The 23,889-nt window shown below is 42.3% G+C and overlaps 1 protein-coding gene across 6 annotated transcripts in view; it reads right to left on the bottom strand.

Moving 5' to 3' along the window:
• Positions 1–1,130: 1,130 nt before the first annotated feature.
• Positions 1,131–23,889, bottom strand: part of map7d1a (MAP7 domain containing 1a) — a 61,398-nt gene continuing 38,639 nt past the window's right edge. For 2 of the 6 annotated variants that reach the window (XM_018726995.2, XM_018726992.2), the window contains 16 exons: positions 23,526–23,546; positions 19,557–19,720; positions 17,778–17,889; positions 15,834–15,938; positions 12,895–13,017; positions 12,413–12,564; positions 11,918–12,051; positions 8,798–9,036; positions 7,719–7,968; positions 6,540–6,720; positions 5,558–5,662; positions 4,921–4,971; positions 4,732–4,804; positions 3,273–3,360; positions 2,885–3,108; positions 1,131–1,635 (listed from right to left, as the gene is read on the bottom strand). In XM_018726995.2, the coding sequence (XP_018582511.1) occupies positions 1,625–1,635; positions 2,885–3,108; positions 3,273–3,360; positions 4,732–4,804; positions 4,921–4,971; positions 5,558–5,662; positions 6,540–6,720; positions 7,719–7,968; positions 8,798–9,036; positions 11,918–12,051; positions 12,413–12,564; positions 12,895–13,017; positions 15,834–15,938; positions 17,778–17,889; positions 19,557–19,720; positions 23,526–23,546 (2,033 nt within the window). In that variant the 3' untranslated portion in view covers positions 1,131–1,624. The remainder of the gene's footprint in view (positions 1,636–2,884; positions 3,109–3,272; positions 3,361–4,731; positions 4,805–4,920; positions 4,972–5,557; positions 5,663–6,539; positions 6,721–7,718; positions 7,969–8,797; positions 9,037–11,917; positions 12,052–12,412; positions 12,565–12,894; positions 13,018–15,833; positions 15,939–17,777; positions 17,890–19,556; positions 19,721–23,525; positions 23,547–23,889) is intronic. The other 4 variants (XM_018726993.2, XM_018726994.2, XM_018726996.2 and 1 more) reach the window with 4 other exon arrangements.

Raw genomic sequence — 23,889 nt, forward strand, 5'->3', positions numbered from 1 at the left:
TGAAAAATAGACATTTTTTTTTTTTTTTAAACATTTATTTAGCAGATGCTATTCTCCAAAGTGACTTCTAATGAACTCTAGTGTTGTCAGCCCACAAACCTCATTCACTAAGGTGACTTCCACTGCTAGATACACTACTTACAATGGGTCACTGACACTCTATAAATAAATGTAAATGTGTTTAACTGACAGTAATACAAACACTTAACCAACACATTTAAGGTATATTTATATTTCATCTTGTAACTAGAACCTCCTTGCACAGAAATATAACAAAGCTTGAGATTTTTCAATTTCCAGGTGACACACTTTTTACATTGTGTACAGCACATTTACCACAGATCCCCCTTTCTAGCTCCCCCTATTCAATTTTTTGATAAACTGCAACACATTTTCCTCAGGCTCCCTCTGCAACAGAAACGGTTTTGCTGTTAATATTCCTTTATGCTAAAATTAGAGTGTACCTCCAGCCAATGTGAAGTGTCTGAAACCAAAAATAAAGGGGTTGAAAATTGTAAAGACAGTTTGCATTTGAAGGAACATATGCTGCCAATTATTGCAGCAATATTACTGAATATTGGTTGGAATTCACAAGTTTTTTTTTTTATAGTCTTTCAGTGTTATTTCAGTTTTGGATAAACATTTAAAATGAAGAGGGTGGAATGTGCACAATACATACATCTGTCAAACCTGTAGTGGCAAGATTCCTATAGTGGCCTCCAAATGAGTCAGCAAATTACAGTAAACCTCAACTACATTCAACAGTGACATGTTTCAGCAGGTAGTGCTGCTTTTTCACGATGCCTGCTTTCTTTGGACATTGGTTTGAAGTCAGCTCGATCTGTGCATTTCGCATGTTCTCCTTGTGTTAATGTGGGATTGCTGTGGCAGTTCAAAGATATGTTTCAGGTGGATTGAAGACTTTAAATTGCCCTTACCTCAAACCCTGGGTTTCTAGGACCACAGTGACCCTGTACTGGACAGAATACTGATAATAAATGGATGAATCAATTACATTATTTCAAGTAAGAAAAGTTACATTGCACAAATGTCTTGTTTTCAGCATAACATCACAACTAGGTCTCATAACTGCCACACTTCCAGGTTCTCAGTGAAAGAGCACACAAGTGTCCTTTCATAAACCTTTATTCCACAGATCTTCCCCAGTTAGGGACAACAGTGGGAGCCTCATTTACATTATTCACATACACAATGTACCCAGTAGTTACATTTCTCTTCAAGTTAAATAACTAAATTAAAGACAAAACAACACACTCCTTTGCCAAACTCATAACAATAATAGTCAAATATTGTTTATTTTCTGGTCTCAGATTTTCTACAATGGATGATGCTGTCAGTCCTTTAAGGTGCATGAAAAAAATTGGCATGTGATATTTCAGATAAAACATAACACCTTTGCACTGTAACGTGTGGCGAAATAGACAAACACTGATGTTTCTTGTTGCTGTTTTGTTTTTGTTGATCAGAGTCGCAGTAATTCTTACTCTTTTCCCTGCTTATTACGGCGGTGTATGTAGAGGCAAGCAGTCTCAGTGTCGTTTTGTAGCATAATGCGGAGTCTCTCCTCTCGGCCACTGGCATGGAGGCGGTTGGCTGCAGTGCCTCACAGCACCTCTGAATGAGGAAGCAACGGCAAATGTCAATATGTGTGACTGGAAAAGCAAGAACCCACTCATTCTGAGACAATTACTGTTGTATTTACTTTACAGCAGAAAGTACTCATCTGGACTGCAACAAATCACTACTGCAGACCACCCATGTACATAGTTAAATATTAAAAAGAGCAATTCACAGTTTTGCTCCAGGGCACAGAAGCTGTGCTTATTTTGGGATTACAATGATTAATATTCTGATTAGATAGTTAATCATCACTCCAAATACCAAGCAAAGGAATCCAAGCTTTGGACCCTGGCTTATCTCTAATAATTGGTGAGATTTTTTTTTTTTTTTTGAAAACACATTCCTCACAGTGACCTAAACTGTTTCACTTAACATCAATTGTACGGCAGTCTGATGGCGGTGCACAGACATACTGTAGCTATGCATAGGCATGCCATTGGGAAACAAATGTGTGAAATAAAACAGATACTCAAGAGGAACAGTCTCATTCATGTAGCTGATATTCAGGTCTTGTTCAGGCACACTTACAAATGCAGATGTGTTAGTATGGGGTGTTGCTCTGAATGAGACCCTAGATGTAGGTCTCCCATAAAGGCAGTGACACGCTTTATGAGGACTTTCACCTTTCTTTGGGCTCACCTAGGTCAGTGCATTTAACTATTAACTATTCTTTGTGTTATACACAACCCAAGGGATGTCTGAGTTGCAGCTGATGTATTCTGCTATCATTACATGCAACCATAACAGCATGGAATGTGAAGAGCTTACCTCTATCAGTAATTTAACTTTGTGCACTAAGTGGACATTTGGAAAGCATAAAAATACTGCTATGATAAAAGAAGGAAGACAACTTGCCCTTTTATTTACCTCTGTATTAAAACAACATGTCTTGGGATTAAAAAGTATGTAGCGAAAGCACTGGACTCAAGTGTCAACAACCTAAAAATACCAAATCCAATGCTCCTTTCAAATTTATAGAAGTAGGTCAAAGGATTAAGTACACTGACTGAAAACTTCCTCCAAGGCACGGGTTAATAAGTTTGAGCAGGAAATGAGTTGACATGTCTTTCCGGCTCTTCTGCAGCAATTTGCAGAGATGTACAGCACTTGTGGGTTGCTCTGATTTCACTCTTCTACAGCAGTTTGTCCCATACAGGTGCTGCCTGTTGTGTCCAAATGTACTTAAACCTTTGACTTTTACTGTATCTTTCAAGGACTTCTTTTCACTGCTATGTGCCAGTACCTGCAACATGCTGAGGTTTAATGGAGCCTGCCTTCTTCAGGAAGGGTTCCCCAGTTTCAAAGACTAGAATTGACTCTGGGGAAGTGCCACCCCCTGTATTATCCCGGCTCTCAGTGTTGCCATGGTTCGACAGCTGAATGATCTCCTCGAAATCGGTGGACTGGCCTTTGGCAGATAGGCCATTCTCATGCTTGGCCAGCTGCACACCGTTCACCACAGGGACGCTGAGATCAGACATGTGACACAGGACAACAGTCAGATGTGACAATCATTTTAGGTAATCGGAGGTGTTAACTATACAGACCATCAACAAACACTGATTGGTCCACAAAATCTGTCCTTTGCATCCAAGAAAACTGCAAGGAATTCATGAAAACTTCCCATTTACCTCTCCTGGAAGCTGTCTTGTTGCTGCACCTCAACTGTGTCCTTGTTGGCCAGTGTTGCCTCTGGACCTGGCTGGTAGTCAGCGGATGCTGGAAACAATATGCATTTTCAGTTAATTTATCAATCAACACGCAGATGATGACTGCCAGATTTGTGCTTCACCAGACATATCTGATTAACAGGTAACTATTTATTATCATTAGTAAATAAACATTTTCTTTACAAAAAGTAAAATTTTGCTCATTCTTTTTATAGGGCATGTTCACAAACTGATACACTTTGTGAAACAATTACATTTAAAAGTGGCAGTACAAAGGATGTCTCCCAAAATCTCTGAAGCAGAGCAAAGCTGCAGGACAACCCCAGCACACAGTTACTGCACAGTGGAATTTACTGAGATTTTCCTTCCTGGGTTTCTCATGACCAAAATTATCTGCAGCTGTGACTTGGATACTTCAGCCCCGATTCCTCCGACTGACATCCTGACTAAAAACCAGACAATGTGCAAATCTCAATCCACCTTGCACGACCACATTCCACTCTGCTCTCTATTGTGTAAATACACTTATTTACCTGCCAAACATATACATCTGCATAACTTATTTGCTTATGTATCTGTCTTTTCGATATGTGTTTGTTTGTGTGGACATATGTTGTATATTATATACTGCTGCTGCTGCAAAAAAACTGAATTAAGTGCTGGGATTAACAGAGTTTCAATCATTCTAATCACCAGGCCCATTCATCACCAAGTACACCCAGTGTTTTCTTACCAGAGAGACACTTGCTAAACCACCCCAGTGTCACCCACCCGGTTTAACGGGCCTCGATCATTTAGGCAAAAATGAAGGGGGAGCAACAAATGGCAATGAAAAACAAAGCAGGCCATGTGCACCTATGTGTCTAATGAACTGAAGCTCAGGTACACAAAGTCTGTTTTTAGTCTTTGGAGACTACCCGTCAAGCCTTTCCCAGACCACCACCTAAGTTCTGACCAAAACCCACAAAGCCCTGGGAAGTGATGATGCAACTTCCTCTATTGAATGTGGAAGGCACCAACTAAAGGGGAAACTTCTCTCTAAAGAAGCTCCAAAGAGACTGGGAAAACAGAGTCTGCGTGAGGTACAGAGAGTCCTGGGGCAGCGAGGCTGTAGCGAATGCCTCTATTCTCCGTGGTCCCAACCAGCCCAAGAGCTTGTGACTCACATTTAATTCATGCTCATCTCTAAACAGGTTTGGAAACAACCAAAACCTCATTATTCTCACTGTAAAAAACAACGCAGAATCTTACTCAACCTTTCATGTTCGCTAAGTAAAAAAAACAATTGTGTCTGAAAAAAGTGTAAACAACTGTCCCTGATAAGTACTTGAAAACAACAGCCTCTGTCTGGACAAGCCATTTGCAAAGGGAACTGTACATTACAGTTTCTAATTAAGGATAAACTAAGTATGCAGCTCACCTTTACTGCTTCCTTGATCTGTTTTGGCATTTTTGCTAATGGCCTGTGCTGGGGATGGCGACTTGGAATCTTTCTGCAGTGAGAGAAGGGGTACAGTGTAAAATTCTAAAAACAGCCTTTGGTAAGACATACAGGGTCACCACAAGAAATCCATAACAGCAGTAAGATGTTTCAAAATAAAATGCTTACCTTCTCTCCAGCATCCGTCTTGCGGGTTCTCTTCATGATCTCCTCAAGACGCTATAAAGAAAAGACATAGAGGCTGCAGTGAGGAAACAGGGTTTGCGGTGCCATTACCCATAGCAAGCTCCTTAAGTGCAGAGGCCTGGGCTCTCTGACAGCAGAGCATAGGGAAACACCAGTTGTTACATAAGAGTGACTGCACAAAGGCCTACCTCGACAGGCTTTACGAACATTAAAAACGCATAACTTCTTAAGCTGGTCTTTGGGATTATCGTGAGAAAGATACAGAATCAAGAAGGAAGCATTGATGGGACACAAGACGCAGTACGACTTTTTCCTGAACAAAATTAATGTTGACACGAATATAGCCCAAGGGAGGCACAACACAACCAGTGAACCAACCCCTTTAATGGTCCATGGCACACTAATCTTTGTAAGCTTTGATTTTGCAAGATGACCTAAATGATCTTTTGCAAGATGACCTAAAAAGATATCTAAAAGCAGGAGTAGATCACCATTGGTCAGAACTTAAGGTAAGTAGATATGACGGTCAAGATGCTACATCTTGGTGTGTCCATCGCAACCAACTTGAACAAGTTTTTAGAAACCTGGCTTTTTCTTTGTTTAGGAATGTAATTCATACCTTCTTCCTTTCCAGGCGCTCCTGTTCCTCCTTCTGGAAGTGTTTTTCTCTCTCCAAACGCTGTCGCTGGGCTTCTTCCTTGGCCTTGGCCTCAGCCTCTTCCCTCTGGTGCATGGTTAAAACAAAACTACATTATCCAACAGTGGCTGAGTCTCAAAATATAGGTTACAAATTATGTTGGCCAGAAGGTCTTAGTAAAGGCCTTCTCACTACTGACAGTGGTCAAGCTAGATGCACTGTGTGGGAAGAAAAATACTATGATGCTTTCGTTCCCTGAATTTCAAGTTAGTATCACCATAGCTTTAAACTGAAAATTCTTTCCAAATTAAAAATATAGTGACTGGAATCTGAAGAGGAAAAGTACTATGTCTGTAGATAAAAAGTTCACCACTAGGTGGAAGTAGTGGAAAATCACAGGCTGTGCCAGCACTCATGAGGAACTGACAAGCTCAGCACACAATACACACCCTGCAATTTAGACACACCGCCCACATACATGGAAAACAAGTACTTCTCTGATTCACAGTGCTTCAGACTCTGCTATTCTTTTCAAAAACACCTCAGCTATTTCAGGCAAAGGTGTTAAATAAGACAGCAGCGTAATACGACAGGACCGATGGCAGTGGTGACAGGCTATGTACTGCACCATACACTAATGTAGCACAACCTTAAAATAAAAAAGACCTTCACTTCAGCAAAGTGATGTAACGTGGCTAGATATTTGCATGCTCACAGATTTGTGTGAAAGAACAGTGGAGTCAAGTTATCAAGAGAGGTTCATTTGTTTGCATTTGAACCCTCTTTTCCTCCTGTTCCAGGACTTCATAGTTTGACAGACCGCACCGTTGCTCAGCGAACGGCTGCTCATAGAATCCCCCTGGACCCCGCAGAATCCCAACCACCTCAGTAGCCAAACTTTTTCTTAGAAAACCAGGGCCAGTGTAATTTTTCCACTTTGAGCAGGAAGGAGCTCCACAGTCACCTGTTTCTGCAGCCTTTCATTCTCCTCCTGCTCAACACGTGCCTTCTCCTGCGCCTCCTTCTCCTCCTGCAGCCGCTGCTCCTCATCCCGTCTTCGCTGGTCTTCCAGCATGCGCTGTGCCTCCTCCTCCCGTTGTTGCCGCTCCTGGGCCTCCCGTGTCTTGCGCTCTTCACGTAACACTCTGGCCAGGGGAGAGGGCAGAGAGCCACTTTAGACATTGTGACAGTTGCTAGTGATGTTACTGACACCTTGTACCAAAAAAAGCACGTGATAATTCAGACATTATAATTTGGTTTAGATGAAGACAGCTAAAGCAAGGAATCCAATTTTCTAACAACAGCTAAGATGTGGCTTCCTAGCAGTTCTCATGTGGTAACCCATACATGCCGTTAGCATAACTCACTGGTATACACTCACACATACACACGCAAGCATGCATGCATATATGCACTGAAAGACAGGAATCAACACAGAGAGAAAACATTCCCATGCATCAGCAAACTATTACATATTACATAACTGATAGCACTTGCAAGTAAAAGTTCACAGTAAACTCCATTGAGGCCATTGAATTTGGGTCCATGAACCAAAAAAAAAAATCAGTAAAAACTAGGGGCTTATTTTCAAGCAATACAGCAGGATTTGGTTTCTGACATGAAAACAGAAGTACCTTTCATGGAGAAATATATTTTGGCAGCAAATTCAATCTGACTACACAACGTACAGCCTGAAATGTCTCAAAATACACAAAGTAGACAATTTCAGTCAATAGCTCCTTTTGGTAACAGCTGAACCAAAATGTAACCACTTGTGAATTGCAATGTAATGCACAAGAAGCAAATGCAACTATGACAGCACCAGCAAGGGGGGGGAGGGTGAGGTGATGGCACCCTGTAGATCTCTTTCAGTGGCTACTGAAGCTGTCATGAGTGGAGCTACATATCTTCTAGAACACATTTGGACAAAAGGGTTGCACTGTTCCCTTTGAGCACTGGTGAGACAGTCACAATATGTTCCAAGAGAGTATGGGGATTAACTGCGCAGCCAGAGGCTCTTCCATGGCCTTTTATCCAAACCTTAGCAGAAGCAAACAAAAGAATCACTGCTGAATGTCATAAATCAAAGGACATGTGAAAAGGACATGTATTGAGATGTATATGCTTGTGTGTTGTCACTGACCTCTCTCTTTTCTCTTGCTCACGCCGCTCCTGCTCTTCTCGCTCACGCTGCTCGCGAGCCTGGCGGCGTTTCTCTGCCAAGATGCGAGCTGCCTCCTCTGGGTCAGTGGTGCCCGCCGTTGGCTTGCCTGATGGGGATGCGACCGACACCTGGGCTGTGTGTTCCGGGGCAGCCGTTACTATTGTTGGCTTGCTCAGAGAAGGTGGTGTCGCAGGAGCAGATGAGACTACAATGGATGGGACTGCAGGACCTGAGGAAAAAGACAAATACTGCCTTTGTCAACAATTAAACATCTGGCAAGGTGAGACTAAAAGCTTTGTCTTTTCTCAGTCTATTTCCGACCAAATTAGATTTTATCATTAGCAGCATTTTGAGATCATATTTTCATTCTGAGGTTTCTGAAGTAACTCTGCTTAAATGCTATACAAAGCAAAAAAAAATTGAGCTCTATAACCAACTAAAGGGTAAAGTCAAAGGCACACACCACCATTTCCTGTAAAGACTATAACTTGAGCATTATTCAAGGGTACTCTTCAGCTGGAAGCTGGTAATTAGGGCATTACCCTTCTCCAGCAACATCCCATACTGCAGTGTTTACAAAGACAACTTAGATGGGTAATTATTAGCGCCGGTGCACCACCATCCACCTCTGCTGTTCTGTGCACTTCTTCCTCATAAAAGAATGTTTTTAAAAGTAAAACACATGTAGCACTGAGAGACACAACAGAGAACTGGATAACTTAGTACACAGAAGCCTTTACAGGTGGGTATGGGAACATGTGGGTATGGAAACATGTGGGTAAGCACCCAGTGGCTTAGCCAACATGGGTAATAATCAAACTGACAGCAGAATATACAGTTATAAATCCACAAGCCCCACAGGGTCTGTGAAGAAATAGGACATTTTTATCTTATGTCTTGTACACAATCAATTTATAACTTTCAGTTTATTTAGTTACATACACAGATCATCTTTCATTATGCACATGCTATTCTCCAAGTTCAATATTATTTAACGAGTCAAAGAATCAAGGTGAACCAGTGCTTCCGGTAATAGAATGCAAGGCAATTTAGCTTACTCTTAGCCTCCTCAGGGGTGGCAGGTCGACGTGATTCCCGGGCTTTGTCCACACTAATTGGTGAGGCTGTCCGGGGCTCCACCCTAGCTGGGGTCTGGGACCTCTTGGAGCGCACCTTAGCACTGGTCTGGGTCCCACAGGTGGAAGGGGGCTTTGGGGACACAGCAGAACTTGGAGAGGAGGGTCGGGCCTTGGGGTTGACAGGAGAGGCAGGCCGGTGCTTAAATAGAGAGCTGGTGCTGGGCAAAAAAACGGTGAGATCTGCAGTCAGGCATGAAGTAATTGCCAAAAGAACACGAGTTTAATATAACAAGAATACCAAATCATTTTCCTCAAACATACATCACCTTCCATCTGTCAGTTCAAAATACAGATCTGTAAAATGTCTGGTCAAAAATTTACAAGAAAATGTAAAAATACAAGAAGGGTGAAATCCCCCCCAAAAATTAAAATCTCAATAACCAAAGCTCTCTTGGTAAGGCAAAGCACGCACTGAAGCAGAAGGAAAGCATCTTTAGGCAGGTTATTTACACTTCTCTTCCAGTCAGAACAAGAACTATAAATTAACAACTCTAAATAAATGGAGGTAGCTGATTGTATAGTGCTTAGAGCTGCTGCCTTTGGATTTAAAGGTGAAATCTCACCTCCAGCTGCAGTACCCATGAGCAAGGTATTTACTTTGGCGACCCCTCGCTCCCAGACACGTTGAATGATTTCTATGCATGGTTCAAAGCATAGAACAACATGCCAGCAGGTAAGGCCACCCCAACTCCCACCGACCGGGTACTTTGTCTGTCTGCAGCAGATGTCAGGAAGACTCTTTCCAAAGTCAACCCACAGAAAGCTGTGGGTCCTGACAACATACCTGGCCGGGTACTCAGGGAATGTGCTTTTCAGCTTGCAGATGTCTTCATAGACATCTTCAACATTTCCCTGAGCCAGGCAGTTGTCTCTGTGTGCTTCAAGACGACCACAATCAACTCCGTGCCAAAGAAATCATCGGTGTCCTGTCTGAATGACTACCGACCGGTTGCACTCACACCTATCATCATGAAGTGCTTCGAGCGGCTAGTCACGAAACACATAAAGAGCAGTCTTCCCACCACACTGGACCCATTCCGGTATGCTTACCGCCCAACTGTTCAACAGAAGATTCCATATCTGCTACCATCCACCTTTCCCTGACCCATCTAGACAAAAAGGACAACTATGTAAATGTAAATATGCTGTTCATTGACTTCAGACAGCATTCAACACAATCATCCCTCAGAAACCAATTACAAAGCTGAGCCTGCTGGGTCTGACTACCTCCCTCTGCAACTGGATCCTGGACTTTTTGACTGGGAGACCACAGTCTGTCAGGATCAGCAACTCCACCTCCAGCACCACCATGCTGAACACCGGTGCTCCCCAGGGCTGTGTGCTCAGTCCAGTGCTGTTTACCCTACTGACTCATAACTGTGCTGCAAAGTACAGTTCAAATCATATCAAGTTTGTTGACGACACTACAGTTGTGGGCCTCATCAGCAACAATGATGAGTCAGCATACAGAGAGGAGGTGAACCAGCTTGCAGAATGGTGTAAAGACAACAATCTATCTCTAAATGTTAAGACTAAAGAGATAATTGTTGACTTCAGGAGGACCTGAGCATACCACTCACCTCTGCACATCAATGAAACAACTGTGGAGAGAGTCAAAAGCTCCAAGTTTCTTGGTGTGCACATGATAGAGGACCTCTCCTGGACCCTGAACACCACCTGTCTAGCCAAGAAGGACCAGCAGCATCTCCACTTCTTATGGAGACTGAAGATAGCCAAACTCCCCCCTCCCATCCTCACCACCTTCTACAGAGGGACGATAGAGAGCATCTTGACCAGCTGTCTCACCGTGTAGTATGGGAACTGTGCAGTCTCCGACCGCAAGACCCTATAGCGAGTGGTAAAAACAGCTAAAAAGATCATTGGCATTCCTCTTCTCACCATCGACTCAACATACAAAAACCGCTGCATCCGCAAGGCCACCAGCATTGTGGATGACCCCTCTCACCCTTCTCATAGACTCTTCTCCCTGTTGCCATCTGGCAGGAGGTAGAAGAGCATCCAAGCCACCATCAGCAGACTCCGCAACAGTTTCTTCCGAGGCAGACAGACTACTCAACACCCTGCTGCCTCCCAATGCTCACCTGGCATAGACGAACAGTTAACTCAGCACTACACTACACCACAACTGCCTACAGATTGCAGTCATACCCACATCCACGTCCTGTCCTGTGTATTTATTTATTGTCTTGTGCTATGTTCTGTGTTGCGCCATGGTCTCCAAAGAAACAACATTTCATTCCACTGTACACAAGCTGTATAGAAGAATGACAATAAAAACAACCTTGAACTTGACATGGGTAAATAATTGGAAGTAGCTATACATTGTAAGGTACTCTGCAGAAAAGCGTATGCTAAATGAATAAGTGTATACAGGCAATAGAAGGAAACGACTAAACCAAACCAGATCATGTGTTGAATGAGCAGCCCGTGTTTACAAGTTTGACCTTTGGACAAAGTGTAGATATATATATATATATATATATATATAAAAAAAAATTAATTAATTAAAATAATAATAAAAAAAAAAACTCAATTTTGACAGCTCTTTTCTTTCACCAGCCCTGGCACCGGGTTCTTTCATCACGGCCATCCCTTCTGTGGACGTTTCCGTCAGCAAGACATTCTACTTGGACAGGGACTAAGCCAGCACTAGATAAGGTAAGGAAATACTGTTGACCCTGTGGCCTGGATATTTTGCCTGGGCTCAATACAAGCCACCAAATGCAGTGGCAGTGGAACTCTCATTGGATATTGCCCAGTTGGGTGCTCGCTGGGGAGCAGTTTCAGACTTGACTAACATGGAATTCACAGTCATCTGGGACTCAAGATGGGGCTACTACAGACAGGGCTGAGGTTTAATCACAGGAAGAAACAAGGCGAAAAGTAGGATGTCTTATGTATCATTGCCATCTGTACAAATGTATTGTACAATGATAGAACAGCTGCCATTGAGTATATCTGTTCTGTGCTTGTAGCTGTGGAGCAGGGGTGGAGAAGGGGGGATCCAGAAAGGTCTACCTAGGCTCTGCTCTATGCTTCAAGCTGGGGAGAGACTGACGCTTCCTTAGCACATTCTCCTTGGTGATAGCACTTCGTTCTTTCTCATTCTCTCGCTCCTTGTCTTTCTTCTCTTTCTTCTTTTTTTCCATCTGCTACAGACAAAAATAAAAATCAGAACATTCAAAGTTACAATAGTACAACCTGAAGCTAGTTTGTTTAATGTCGCATGGTAAAGAGTTCTGGTTGGTCTGTCTATTGTGTGCCTCACACTAATCCTGTTTCGGCTGCGGGATTTAAGAGTTTAAGACTTTAGAAACCCTAAATATGTGCTGACATACAAATACCTTATGTAATGAACACTGGAAAACAACTACAAGGGCTTTTCCTATCAAGCTGAAAAGAAGAGGTGGATATAGCAAACATGTTATTCCAACACTTCATTGCCACAAAATGAGACTTCTCAGGAAGAGACAACAGGTGGACTACAAAACGGCAGCTTGACTGATGACTGACGGGAGCAGAGTCCCGTCTCCGGTGGCGCTGGGTGATGTCTGGCGTGCTGGAGGACACTTTCCAGCGCTCAGAGCACCGGTGCTGTGGCCGGTGGTGATGGCTGCAGACCGTGAGGGGGCTGGCAGACGCAGAGCGAGGACACAGAGGAGAATCTGACAGAAGGAGGGAAGGAAAGGGCAAAGGGAGGGGCTTTGTTATGTTCCTCGGTGTTCAAATGTGGGGCAGGCAGGGATTGTAGGCAAACCAGAGAAAACCAGAAGACAACAAAAAAAATTCTGTAAGTAATGTACCATCATGTCATATCTATGTATTGATTTACTGGCTGTAAATCACTAATTCTAATACAATTATATACTAATACAACTTTGTTTTAAAAAAGTAAGCACTAAGCACTGTAGATACCCTCTTAGTGTTCCTGTGTGTCAAATGAGGGACAGGAACTGAGACTTAGTGCAGTAGTAGGCTGAAAAATAGATACTCACGAGCATCCTTGCCATTGCTCAGTACGCTGGCAGCACTACGGCTGCGGGCCAAAAAGGACAGGGTGGGGGTCATCAAGCGGTCCACAATGCTGCTCTCCCATGGGCTGAGCTGGAGGCTACGGGCTAACACCAGGAGGGTAGCAGTGAGCGACCAGCTATGGCAATACCCAGTTTCCCAGCAATGCCAAAAATCTTGCCTACATTTTCACAAACACTCACCACAATCACAAGCCCAATTTCAGGAACCTCATACTTGGCCAGCAATCAATGCACTATTCTAGACTAAACCATAAGAAAAAAATCTCAATAGCAGATAAGTCACTCTGATGCGTTAAATTCCATTAATACTATTATCAGAAATGTCCTTCTAGTGCAGGCAGTGCAGTTTAAGTTCTCCTTAATGGTCCATTGCTGGTTTAAAAGTTTCCACTAGCTTCGCAAGAGAGGGGCACAAAAAAAGTCAAGTTGGCACACCTAGGATCTGACTAGTGCTCCCCCTCCAGCTTGTGTCCTTCATGCAGAGTAATAATCAAACAAATTAAATGAATTATGCACACCCAAAATTACCATGCAACAAATCTTGTAACTGGCAGTTAAAAATAAAAGAGAAGGAATAAAGAATATATTCCCAGTCTTTACATTCAAGAAAAGCATAAACGTATCGGTAAGCAGTACACAGAGAAATCTTTTCCAGGCTCCTGTTTGAACTGAGTCAGTCAGCAAAAAACACACACACACACACACACACACACACACACACACACACACACACACACACACACACACAAAACCAACCTCATCCAGATGCCCATAACTGAACCCAATTCTGAACACAGCAAAGGAGGAGGGGGGGGAGAAAAAAAAAAACCCCCAAAACCCAGATAGTTCAAAAACAGAAAATTCCAACAGTAAAGACTGACCAACTTAAAAAAAAAAAAAACCCACAAGCAGTTTCACCCCAAAATTTATTGCTCAAAGATTCTCTGTCACAAAAGCTTTAAATCTATTATATTTCGCACATTCCTGGGAGTGGAAAATGCATACTTCAACACAGCAGAAACACATCATAGTCATGTCCATTTTCAGCTAATTATGCCACGCTCCAAATAGATTTCAGTTTGCAAGGGAATTAAATAACTATGGGCAATCCTCAAAAACACTTTCATGTTGACAGCATTGAATTGCAACAATATTCCCAGGGGTGTGACATATGGTCAGAACACATGAAAGGCAACTCATTGTTCCTTCATTTCATTCTCACTGATTTTCTTTATGTACTCATCTGGTTGTCAAGGATACACAGAGCAAAGGCTAAGTGGAGGGTAGGGGTAAACCAGCAAGCTGTTATAGCATGTGATCAATACCTCTTTGTTGCATGTGTGCCAGAAGAAAGGCTCAATTTACCTCTCTTCAGCACTGCATGTAAGAATCTGACACACAAGTAGAATGACGAAAATCCAAAGTACTGTTTAAAAGAAGAGTTTCTTTTCTCAACACTATGTAAAATGCATATTGCATCTGAGGCCGGTTTCTGCCATTTAAAGCCATAAGCCAGTTGGCAAATCAATGCACGAGAGATGCATGCTCCAATGCATTCTGCAGCTAAACTGCTCTTTTGATGAGAGGTCTCCCAACTCATAACAAGTTGGAGACTTTACCATTTTCCTTAACTTGATCATACAAATCACAGTTTCATGCATGTGTACATCTTCAAATTTTACTGGGAAAATTCACAAGCACCACTGTCTCAACACCAGAGGACATCAATAAGAGCTGGACCAGCAGTCTACTGACAATAACTCCATGTCCTTAACTGTCCTGCTACCAGTTGTACAGACATTGCATGGAATCACAGTTTTCTTCTGGCTAAGGTGACAGCCTGCAGCTAGTTAGAGACATGCACTTTGATGATATGGGCAAAATAGGGTCCACAGTGGGGGAAAGTGACACCTGTCAGTCCCAGACACCTGACCACTTGCATCAGTTCCCCAGAGGACCATAAATATGCCTTCCTAGAGACAGCTCCCTGTATTTTTAGACTGGAAACACTGATCTGTTTTACCAGGTGTTAAATTCCTGTTGCCTGGCAACTCAATGAAATGTCTTGTGCTTCCATTTTATAACATGGCTTGGTAAGAGTGTATGCATCTGGAAGGCGGCATCCAGGACACTAAAACTAAAACTATGATCTTCACTACCATAGCATTCAGAACAAGGTCAGCAGAATTCACTGAAATTTGGTTAATAAAAATCAAACTAAAAAACAAATAGAAAAGCACATCTTCATAGTGCCTGTATCCAGCAGAACTGTAAATATTTTTGAAACAATTTACAAAACACTTTAAATTCAATTTTTAAACTACAGCTCCAGTACTTGAACAATTATGTTTGCGCACAAGTATCTATGAGTCTGAAAACACTGGAAGTACACTATTGCAACCCAGGATTGAATAGAGGTAGAATGTGAAGATAATCAGCTACAAAACACACATACTATTTAAGAAAGAAAACACATGGAAAAATAACTATCACCAACATGCAAATAACCCAAAAATCGCAATGTCTTGATGTGAAGTCTGGAAACGAGGAAAAACCAAACAACTGAAGGTAAAAACTGGATACGATTGCTTTTATATATTCATATCAAAATATGAAAATATAAATGTCAGGACTAAACAAAAGGTAGGATAACGGGAGGGGGTGGAATAACGAAATAGACAAAAAAGGACGAGAGCACTGAAAGGTGGGACGAAATGACTGGCAGTCATTAAGCAGAGGAAGGTGACAAGGAAAAAAAATATATATTTTTTTTTTTTAAATAAAAATGGAAAAAGGTAAGGTCAAAGATTCTTGAAGTGAGCAAAAAAATGTCTGGTGACACTGACATGAGTGGGGAAAACAGCTCCTGATGAAGTGGGATTGGGGTGGGGCATCCTTACTTCTGTTCGGGGAGTTCCAGAGGGTTGCAGAGGACTTGGAGAGCCTCTTGTTAATAACAGAGTCCACATGTTTGGGCAGGTTGACCGCCGACACAGAGCATCTGCCTGTAAACCGAAGAGAGCGTAATAGACACCGTTGGATAATGTGGTTCCCAGGCTGGGCCACGGAGGAGCTACCACCCACCACCACACCACCAGCAGCCTGAAGACACGGCAAACAACGGCCTCAAATCATATAAGTGTTCCTGTGCCCTCTCATTTGCATTTCACCCGGTACAGTACTTTAAAGTCTGAGGGGAGGGCAAGAGGATCAATAAACACGAGAAACTAATGAAAAAAAATTTGCCACTAATTCACTAATCCACCACCAGTCCTTCAAACACACCAGCAGAAACCCAATCACTTAACTAGAACACCAAATTAATGCAAGAGCACCCCATTAAAGCATCTAGGAACACACAAATAGAGTGACCACAGTGGAAAACCCAGCGGATGACCAACACAGATTTCACTGCCTTCAAAAACATTAGTGCCACATGTCTCCAAATGACACATGTTGAGAAATTTCCTAATGAGGTTTTGTAAATACGAGTAATTAATAAAAATAAAACAAATATGAGGCTAGTTCAACATGGCAATCAAGTCTTGGAAACATTTCAGTATGGTTAAACGCAGGGAGACAGAAAAATGTTAACTGGAGGGACACTACCACCTTGTGGTCAAACATTATAAGCAACAGAAGCTCCTTTCAATCTCTCACTCTTGAAGAGAATTGGAAAATACAGGTAGTGTGGTGAAAATAACACAGTATACGTGACACCAAGACAGAGGAATTGCCCATACACACCATTAGCAAAAGGCAAGACTGACATTATCATACCATTATACTACAGACTGAGGGGTATTTAGGAGAGCCTGCAGGAGATGGGGGAAGTGCTTTGTGCGGGGCAGCAGGGCCCGGTGGCCACATTTCCTACACGCCAACCTGGCTCCCTCCCCAGTAATGATCTGCTCCCATAAAACCTGGGAGAAAGCATAGGAAAACCTATCCCAAGGTCAGATCTGTCAGTGCACTGGAAGAACGCCTCAAATTCCTGCCCAAATTGCACCCTGCAACATTTGGCGAGCAAAGTGTCGTGGTGGGTATTTATTCATCGCATAATGCCTGGGAAAAGTGGGAGATGATAGGAACTTCTGCCTAACTGACACCATACAACTTCACTAGTACATGCGCTCTCTAGATCACTACCTGCATTACACATCACACATCAAAAGGCTCACTTGCAGCCTTCAGGTACCCTACCAGGCTGTGACCCAGGCACTGACTCAGGTCACTTCTCTCATTAATACGCTATGCTAGGTGCAGGCAGTGTTCAGATGAAAGAACATTCTTATCATACTAATTCAATTTTTGAGAAAGAGTGAACTGTTGGTCGATATTAAGCTGTTTGTCTGCAACCAAATACGCTTTGGTTGAAATGCAGAACACATATGCAAAATACTGCTACATCAAAATAACATTTGCACATATTCCGAAGATTATTAGTTAATGATGATATGCATATTTTCAATAAACATGCAGACTTTCATGCAGCATATTTCTGAGGCACACCGCTTCCACCCACAGTGAACACCTTCCACCAGTTCTATTATTCCATAGCCATGCTACACAAATCAAAGGAGGACACGTAAAAGGCATCATGTCAGAACCTATGAGGGGGAAGGAGATATGAGGAAAATATGTTCTGAAAATGAAACCTGGCACAGCACCCCACTCAAATTTGCACACATCCACTGAGGTCAGTGGCTACTGCATGGGCACAAAGTGGAATAAGCGCCCTGTTAAACAGGGCCCTAAGCCATGGGAGACCAACTTGACAGTGGCTCAAATCTCACCATGCGAGCTGGTGTCCACCCTGACACCAGCCCATGACTGGTACTTACTTTCCCGGTGACCGGAGTTTCGGCTGAGGCCCCCTGCCCAGGACCAGCGTTGCTGGCGGATCTCAGCCCAAGTCTTCTTTGCAGAACGCTGGATGGCAGCTTCGTATCGCTCCTGAAGGGAATATACAACAGGTTAGTCTGAGTCCTTAGAGAAGTAATCACATTCAATACAGCACTAGAATACCACATAACTGAACGTCCCTAGTGTCCAGAAAACTTGTTACTACTTCCACCGTTACTACTATCATTAATCACCAAATTGAAATACAGAAGTCTTCAAAGTCAAAAGTATTCTCCCAGCATTCTGATTTAGAGCAAGCAGTCATCTGGCAGGAAGGAGTACAAGGGCATGTACTGTGTGGAGTTTGCATGTTCTCCCTATGTCTGCGACGGTTTTCTCTGGGTGCTCTGGTTTCCTCCCACAATCCAAAGACATGCTGTTCAGGTTCACCATAGTGTGTGAGTGATAGTGTGTTTCCACTGATGTATGCATGAGTGACCCATTGTAAGTAGCATATCTAGCAGTGTAAGTCTGTAAAGAATCCCGGTTCATGTTTAAAACTTATCTACCTTTGTTAAATTTGTTTTCCTTTTGTATTTGTACTTTTGTTATATTACTGCAATGGCAGACGGCTATTAAAAGGGGGGCTTTTATTTTCACACGGTCTTGTTTTCCCAAGAGCCCTGCTTTTAGATTTGCAGAATTAGTTTAATGCAGTTGGCGCGCAGATATAACTTAGCCCAGCCAGTGGTTAGCTGCATGCTACAAAAACTGAAGAATTTACTTAATATAAGGATTTGCAACCCTCCGAAGAGGCACAAGGTTTGTACATGTAATATATTGTTGTAAATGTTTTTTTTTTTTTTTTTTTCTCCCCCATTTTATGTAATTGTCCTTGTTTTGTCCATTGAAATGAGATGGTTGTGCTGTGTTTAAGGTACAGTGTACTCTAATGATGCCAAAGGATGGAACGGAAATTAAATGTTTAAAAAAAAAAAATTAAAAATTAACACTAGCTCTTACGTTGGTGGAGAATGTCAAGTTAGTTTCAATAAATCAACTAAACCATCATCAGTCAAGTCTTGGCCATCACTCGGGTGGGTCTGCTAGGTGTGTGGGCTGATAATACTACATAGAGTTCATTGGAAATTGCTTTGGAGAAAAGCACCTGCAAAATTAATATAATGTAATGAAGAGAAGTTGAATGTACAATGCTCTTACCATCAGGACCTACCAACCGAGGGGTAAAGGGGCTGCTCAGAACAATAACTTATTCCAGGACTGGTGAGCAATTTATTATTATAAGCATTTAATATGATGCACAGTGAAAGAGCTGCTCCATCATTATTGCATTTAGTTGTCTTACATGGTACATATTCTTTTGGAAATTAATCCTACTTTCTTGGTCACCTGCAGCTCCTTAACTGTATCAAGAAGAAAGAAGTTGCTGGCAAGTCATTTTGTACTTGAGGTAATAGTCTCATTAATTTCATTGATCTAACTTTTCACTGAGGGAAATAGTGCAATGGCAAAATTCCAACAGCCCCATTACTAAGTGGAAAATCTGGGACCAGGAAGTACAAGATGCAGCAGACCTGTGGGTTCAAATAGGCAAAGGAAATTAGGTAAAACCTGTGAGGAATCAGCACTGCCTGCTGTGCCACCATGCCACAGAAGTATGGTGTCTCAGAAATTGCTGCTATTCTGACCCAAAACTATACCCTGTCTTACACGCATGCACACAAACCATTGTGCCTTCCCAAGACAGCTCTACCAACCTTGTTCTTCTCCAGCTTCTGTCGCTGCCTCTCCTCCAGGGCAGCCCGCCTCTTCTCAGCCTTCAGCCTCTGGTCTTCGAGCCTTTTGCGGCGATCCTCTAACTGTCTCTCGCGCAGCTGCCTTGCCTTCTCCTCTTTCTCCAGCCATTGTGTCTTTTTAGCAGCTGAAAATGTAGAGGCCAACAGGATGAGCAATGCAAAGCACTCTTTGCTGTCCTTTGTGTGAAGACCAAATTCACATTAATCCAGATTAAGCCTGAGTATCAAACAAAAAAAGCAACAACTGTCATATAGCACTCCAGAATACTGTTTACCTACATGACCCTGCACAGGTGAAGGTAGAAAAGGAGGAAAATATAGAAAACTATTGTCCATCGCCCATCATTTTTACAGAATTAATTGATGCTTACAATAATTTCCCTGTTCCAAAGATAGACTGAGAGAAACACTGTTTGCCTTAAAAAGCAGCCTATTAGGACCCAGCAGGGATTCTCCTGCAGTAAAAATCCCTGTCGGGTAATGCCATCACACAAGGGGTGTCAAGCTGTTCACTATGTCGTTCTGCTACAGTCCCATGCAATGTGATGGTATGCTCCTCCATCCCACCCCAGGGACCAGATGCACTGCTGATAAAATGTAAACAAAGCAGAGGGTTTTACGAGCAAGTAATTAAAGTGCTACTTGTGAATTTACATTTATTCATTTAGCAGATGCTTTTCCCCAAAGCAACTTCCAATGAACGCTATGTAGTCCAGTATATTAGTGTACCAGTCCACACCTTATCCACCCAAGATAAACCACTCACAATGAGTCACTCATTTACACACCAGCGAAACACACTTTGTCACTGTTGCTCATACGCACGTGAACAGACACACATAAGAGGTGAGTTTTAGAGTCGGTCACCAATCCACCTGAACAACGTGTCATTGGACTCTGGAAGTAAACTGGAGCAGCCGGTAAAAAAAACCCACTCAGATACAGTGAAAGCATGCAAACTCCACACAGACTGAGCAAGGATCAAACCCATGTCCACTCACACCACGCAGGCACTGTGAGACAGCAACGATACTCACTGTGCCACCGGACTGCACATAAATAGCATTTAAAATGGCTCACAATGAAAGCACAACTGATCTTTTCTATTACAAAGTCCCTACGAAAAGACTGCTACGAGGTTCAAATAAAAACATTTTCAAGCCAGATTAATTTTAAATTCAATGTTGAAATTTAAGAGGGCTTGTGAAAACTAACTGTATGAGAATGCAAAGTGTATTTCCCTCCAGTACCAGGCCTAGAACAGGCACCTTCCTGCCACTCATAAACTGAATCAAATTCTTTAACACTAAGAATCATTACAACAGCCAGACTCTACACCTCTGACTGACAGTAAAGCACTTTAATTTTTATCCACTTTCAGCACAACATGTTCAGAAGGCGATACAGTAAGTTTTAGTCTCTTTTATGCCTTCCCTCCTAACAGGATTTCTGCAGAAAAGTGCAGAGATAAACTGCTCGCTGCTGTGCAATCTTTAATATTAATGTCGTTATTTCCCAATCCTACCATTACAAAAGAAATCCTCAGTACTGTGCTGTGATTGGATGTGAAGCTGTTTTTCCTTCAGTACATGAAGAAGTGGTGGTCAACAACTAATTGGTATCAAAGCATGATTTGGTGCCACTTCTAATAAGAGCACTACTGCAGATCCTCATGAAAATCAAATACAGGAATGTGGGAGTGAGGCCATCTGTAAACACCAGCCTCTGAGAATTAACACAATGATGAAGAGCACATTTTCAACAGTACTAAATAGCACAGGCCATTACAGTAATTAAATAATTACTTACATCTAATCATACAGAGGAGCAACTTCTGTACTGACAGCATGGAACTCTGGGATAGTTCTGTGCAAATGGTTCTGTCAACTGTTCCTGTTGCCTGCCCAGACATGGGAATTGCGCCTACTTCATACACTCATATTTGCATTTTTACATCAGACTTATGCTGAAGCACAATCAAAGCATTCTTTTAAATGTGAGCATCTACAGTACAGACGTGTGGCTGCATGCTCAACAGAAACGCAGGTCAGCTGTTGATATCAGGCCTGCTTTCTAAACAGCTGGTTCTCGGTTCAATTATCACAAGAGTAAAACAAAAACCAAAGGACAAAAATTGGGACATGCTGATGGAATCACAGACCAGTCCAGCTGATGCACACTTCAAAACCCCAGAGGTGGGTGATGTCAATGGAGCTGCTTAATGAATTTACTACACAAGTTTTTCAAAGCTGGGGCCAGTTTTATGGGGAGAATAAGATGCCTTACCCCATGGGTCTCTGAGAGCCATTAAATAATTACAGTCTTCTTACAGCACCTTTCGCGCCATCAAAAATGTATGAAGTGCCAAAGAAGGTCAGTTGCTGGAAAAGGGCCCAACAAGTCAATGAATCTAACTTTATAAGTAAATATATGTATAAAATGTCTTTTTCTTAAGAATGGAAGAATGAAAAAAAGCATGTCACTGGAAGAGTCCCGTTTTCCTTACGGACAGGCCTGGCATGAATTTACACTTGCTGTCTGGAAGGAGCTTATAGCAGAGCAAGCAGACCTGTGCAGAAATCCCCTTAAGTGCACACAAAATAATCATAAAAACCCATCCCATCTGTTGTCCTCCCAAAGCAGCTCAATAGCATATGGAGGCAATCCATAATTGGGCCTATGGCAGCAACCTTCTTATATTTCCATTCTGAAACTCAGGGGAGAGCTGAATAAAATGACAGATTTTGTGTAGAAGACCCAAAAGAATCCTTTGCTCTAGCTCCAGATGAGCTAAGATACCAGCAGGGATTCGCTTAACTCATTCTCCCGTGTTTGGTTTACTTGGCTTTTAGACTTCTGATGGAGGAAGACATTTTGCAACACCACAGATGGGTGAAATGAGCAGGTGTGAAGAACAGGAGAAGAGAGGTGCGGAGAGAATACATGCAGGCTAAGTGTGTAGCAGACAAATCTGAAAAGCAGAGGGGCATTGAAAAAGTGTAATATGACACCAGCTCATGACACAACGCACACAGTAAGCTAACAGTACCTGATAACAGGTCTCGCTGCTCGTCTTATGAACATGCTTTTTCATCTCTTTCCCCTCAGTGATCTCCCAAAAAAAAAAAAAAAAAAAAAAAAAAAAAAAAAAAAAAATCTACAGGGGTCATGGGTTCAAAGCCAAGCTCAGAACTTGGGTAACAACCTCTGAAGAGAACTAGTTTAACTACAGCTTTATAAATAAGTCCTCTACATTATGAATAGTAATTGTATTATTTTAAGGAAACAAGCTTTAAAAGTTTAAGCCACAAACAGCTGGAAGCAATAGATTCGTCCTCATTTGTGATTTGAGGGAGGAGTGTATCATTCTGACCTTAGCTGAACAGCTGCTGAATTTAAGTAGGAAGTAGTACAGGTGCAAACCCTTTGCAGATCCTTTAAACTGAGGACAATGATCAAAACAGTTTCCTTTATTGATGGTCCAAAAACTGTCATATAAACAACAACAAAGTCGTGACCTCCCTGCAACATGAAATACCAGAGACCATGTACATACCAGGTGATTTTAAAGAAAATGTATTTGAAACGAAACACCTGATTTTACTGAATTGCTCCTTGTCAGGTTTGACCAGTGAAGAAGGGAAGAAATGTCTGATTTCAACTGCTGCACAATCTACATTCTGCTAAAATGAGGAAAAAAAGGGGGGTGGGGGGAAAAAAAAAAAAAAAGACTAGCAAAAGAGACATGGAAACTCAGGCTAAAGGGACAATCATGGGGTGTGCAAGGGGGAATGAAGGGTGATTATGTCCTTAAGACAGAGGAAACTGATTCACAAGACAGTGCTACAATTATGAGGCACAGCAGCCAAAACACAGACACCACCCTCACTACCACCAACGGACACTTCCAACACGAATGGCAGACCTTACCTTGCAGCTGGCTACGCTGTTCTGGGGAAGTGAAAGAAGAGATGAGAGCGACTGTCAATCATGCAAACGTACACCCCTGTAGCCCCGTCTGTAGTGCAGGGCGCAGCACAAAACATGTTAAAGCAAAATGGGATCAGCGTGTAGAATGTAAAGGCAGCCTTCAAAAGTTAATCCACTAAAGCAACCATGTGATAAGGTTAAAAATTAAAAGTTTTAGAAAAATGGATAGGGTCAATTGATTTCTCTCAATCAATTGGAGCATTGAGCACAAAAAAGTGTGTCATAAGTGCACAAGTACACAAATTCTAATGTGTTAAAGCATTTAGTGAAAGCCAACAAACATGCAGTGAGGATTCAGCGTGCC

The sequence above is a fragment of the Scleropages formosus genome, chromosome 18, assembly GCF_900964775.1.
Source record: "Scleropages formosus chromosome 18, fSclFor1.1, whole genome shotgun sequence".
In the NCBI taxonomy this organism is placed as follows: Eukaryota; Metazoa; Chordata; class Actinopteri; order Osteoglossiformes; family Osteoglossidae; genus Scleropages; species Scleropages formosus.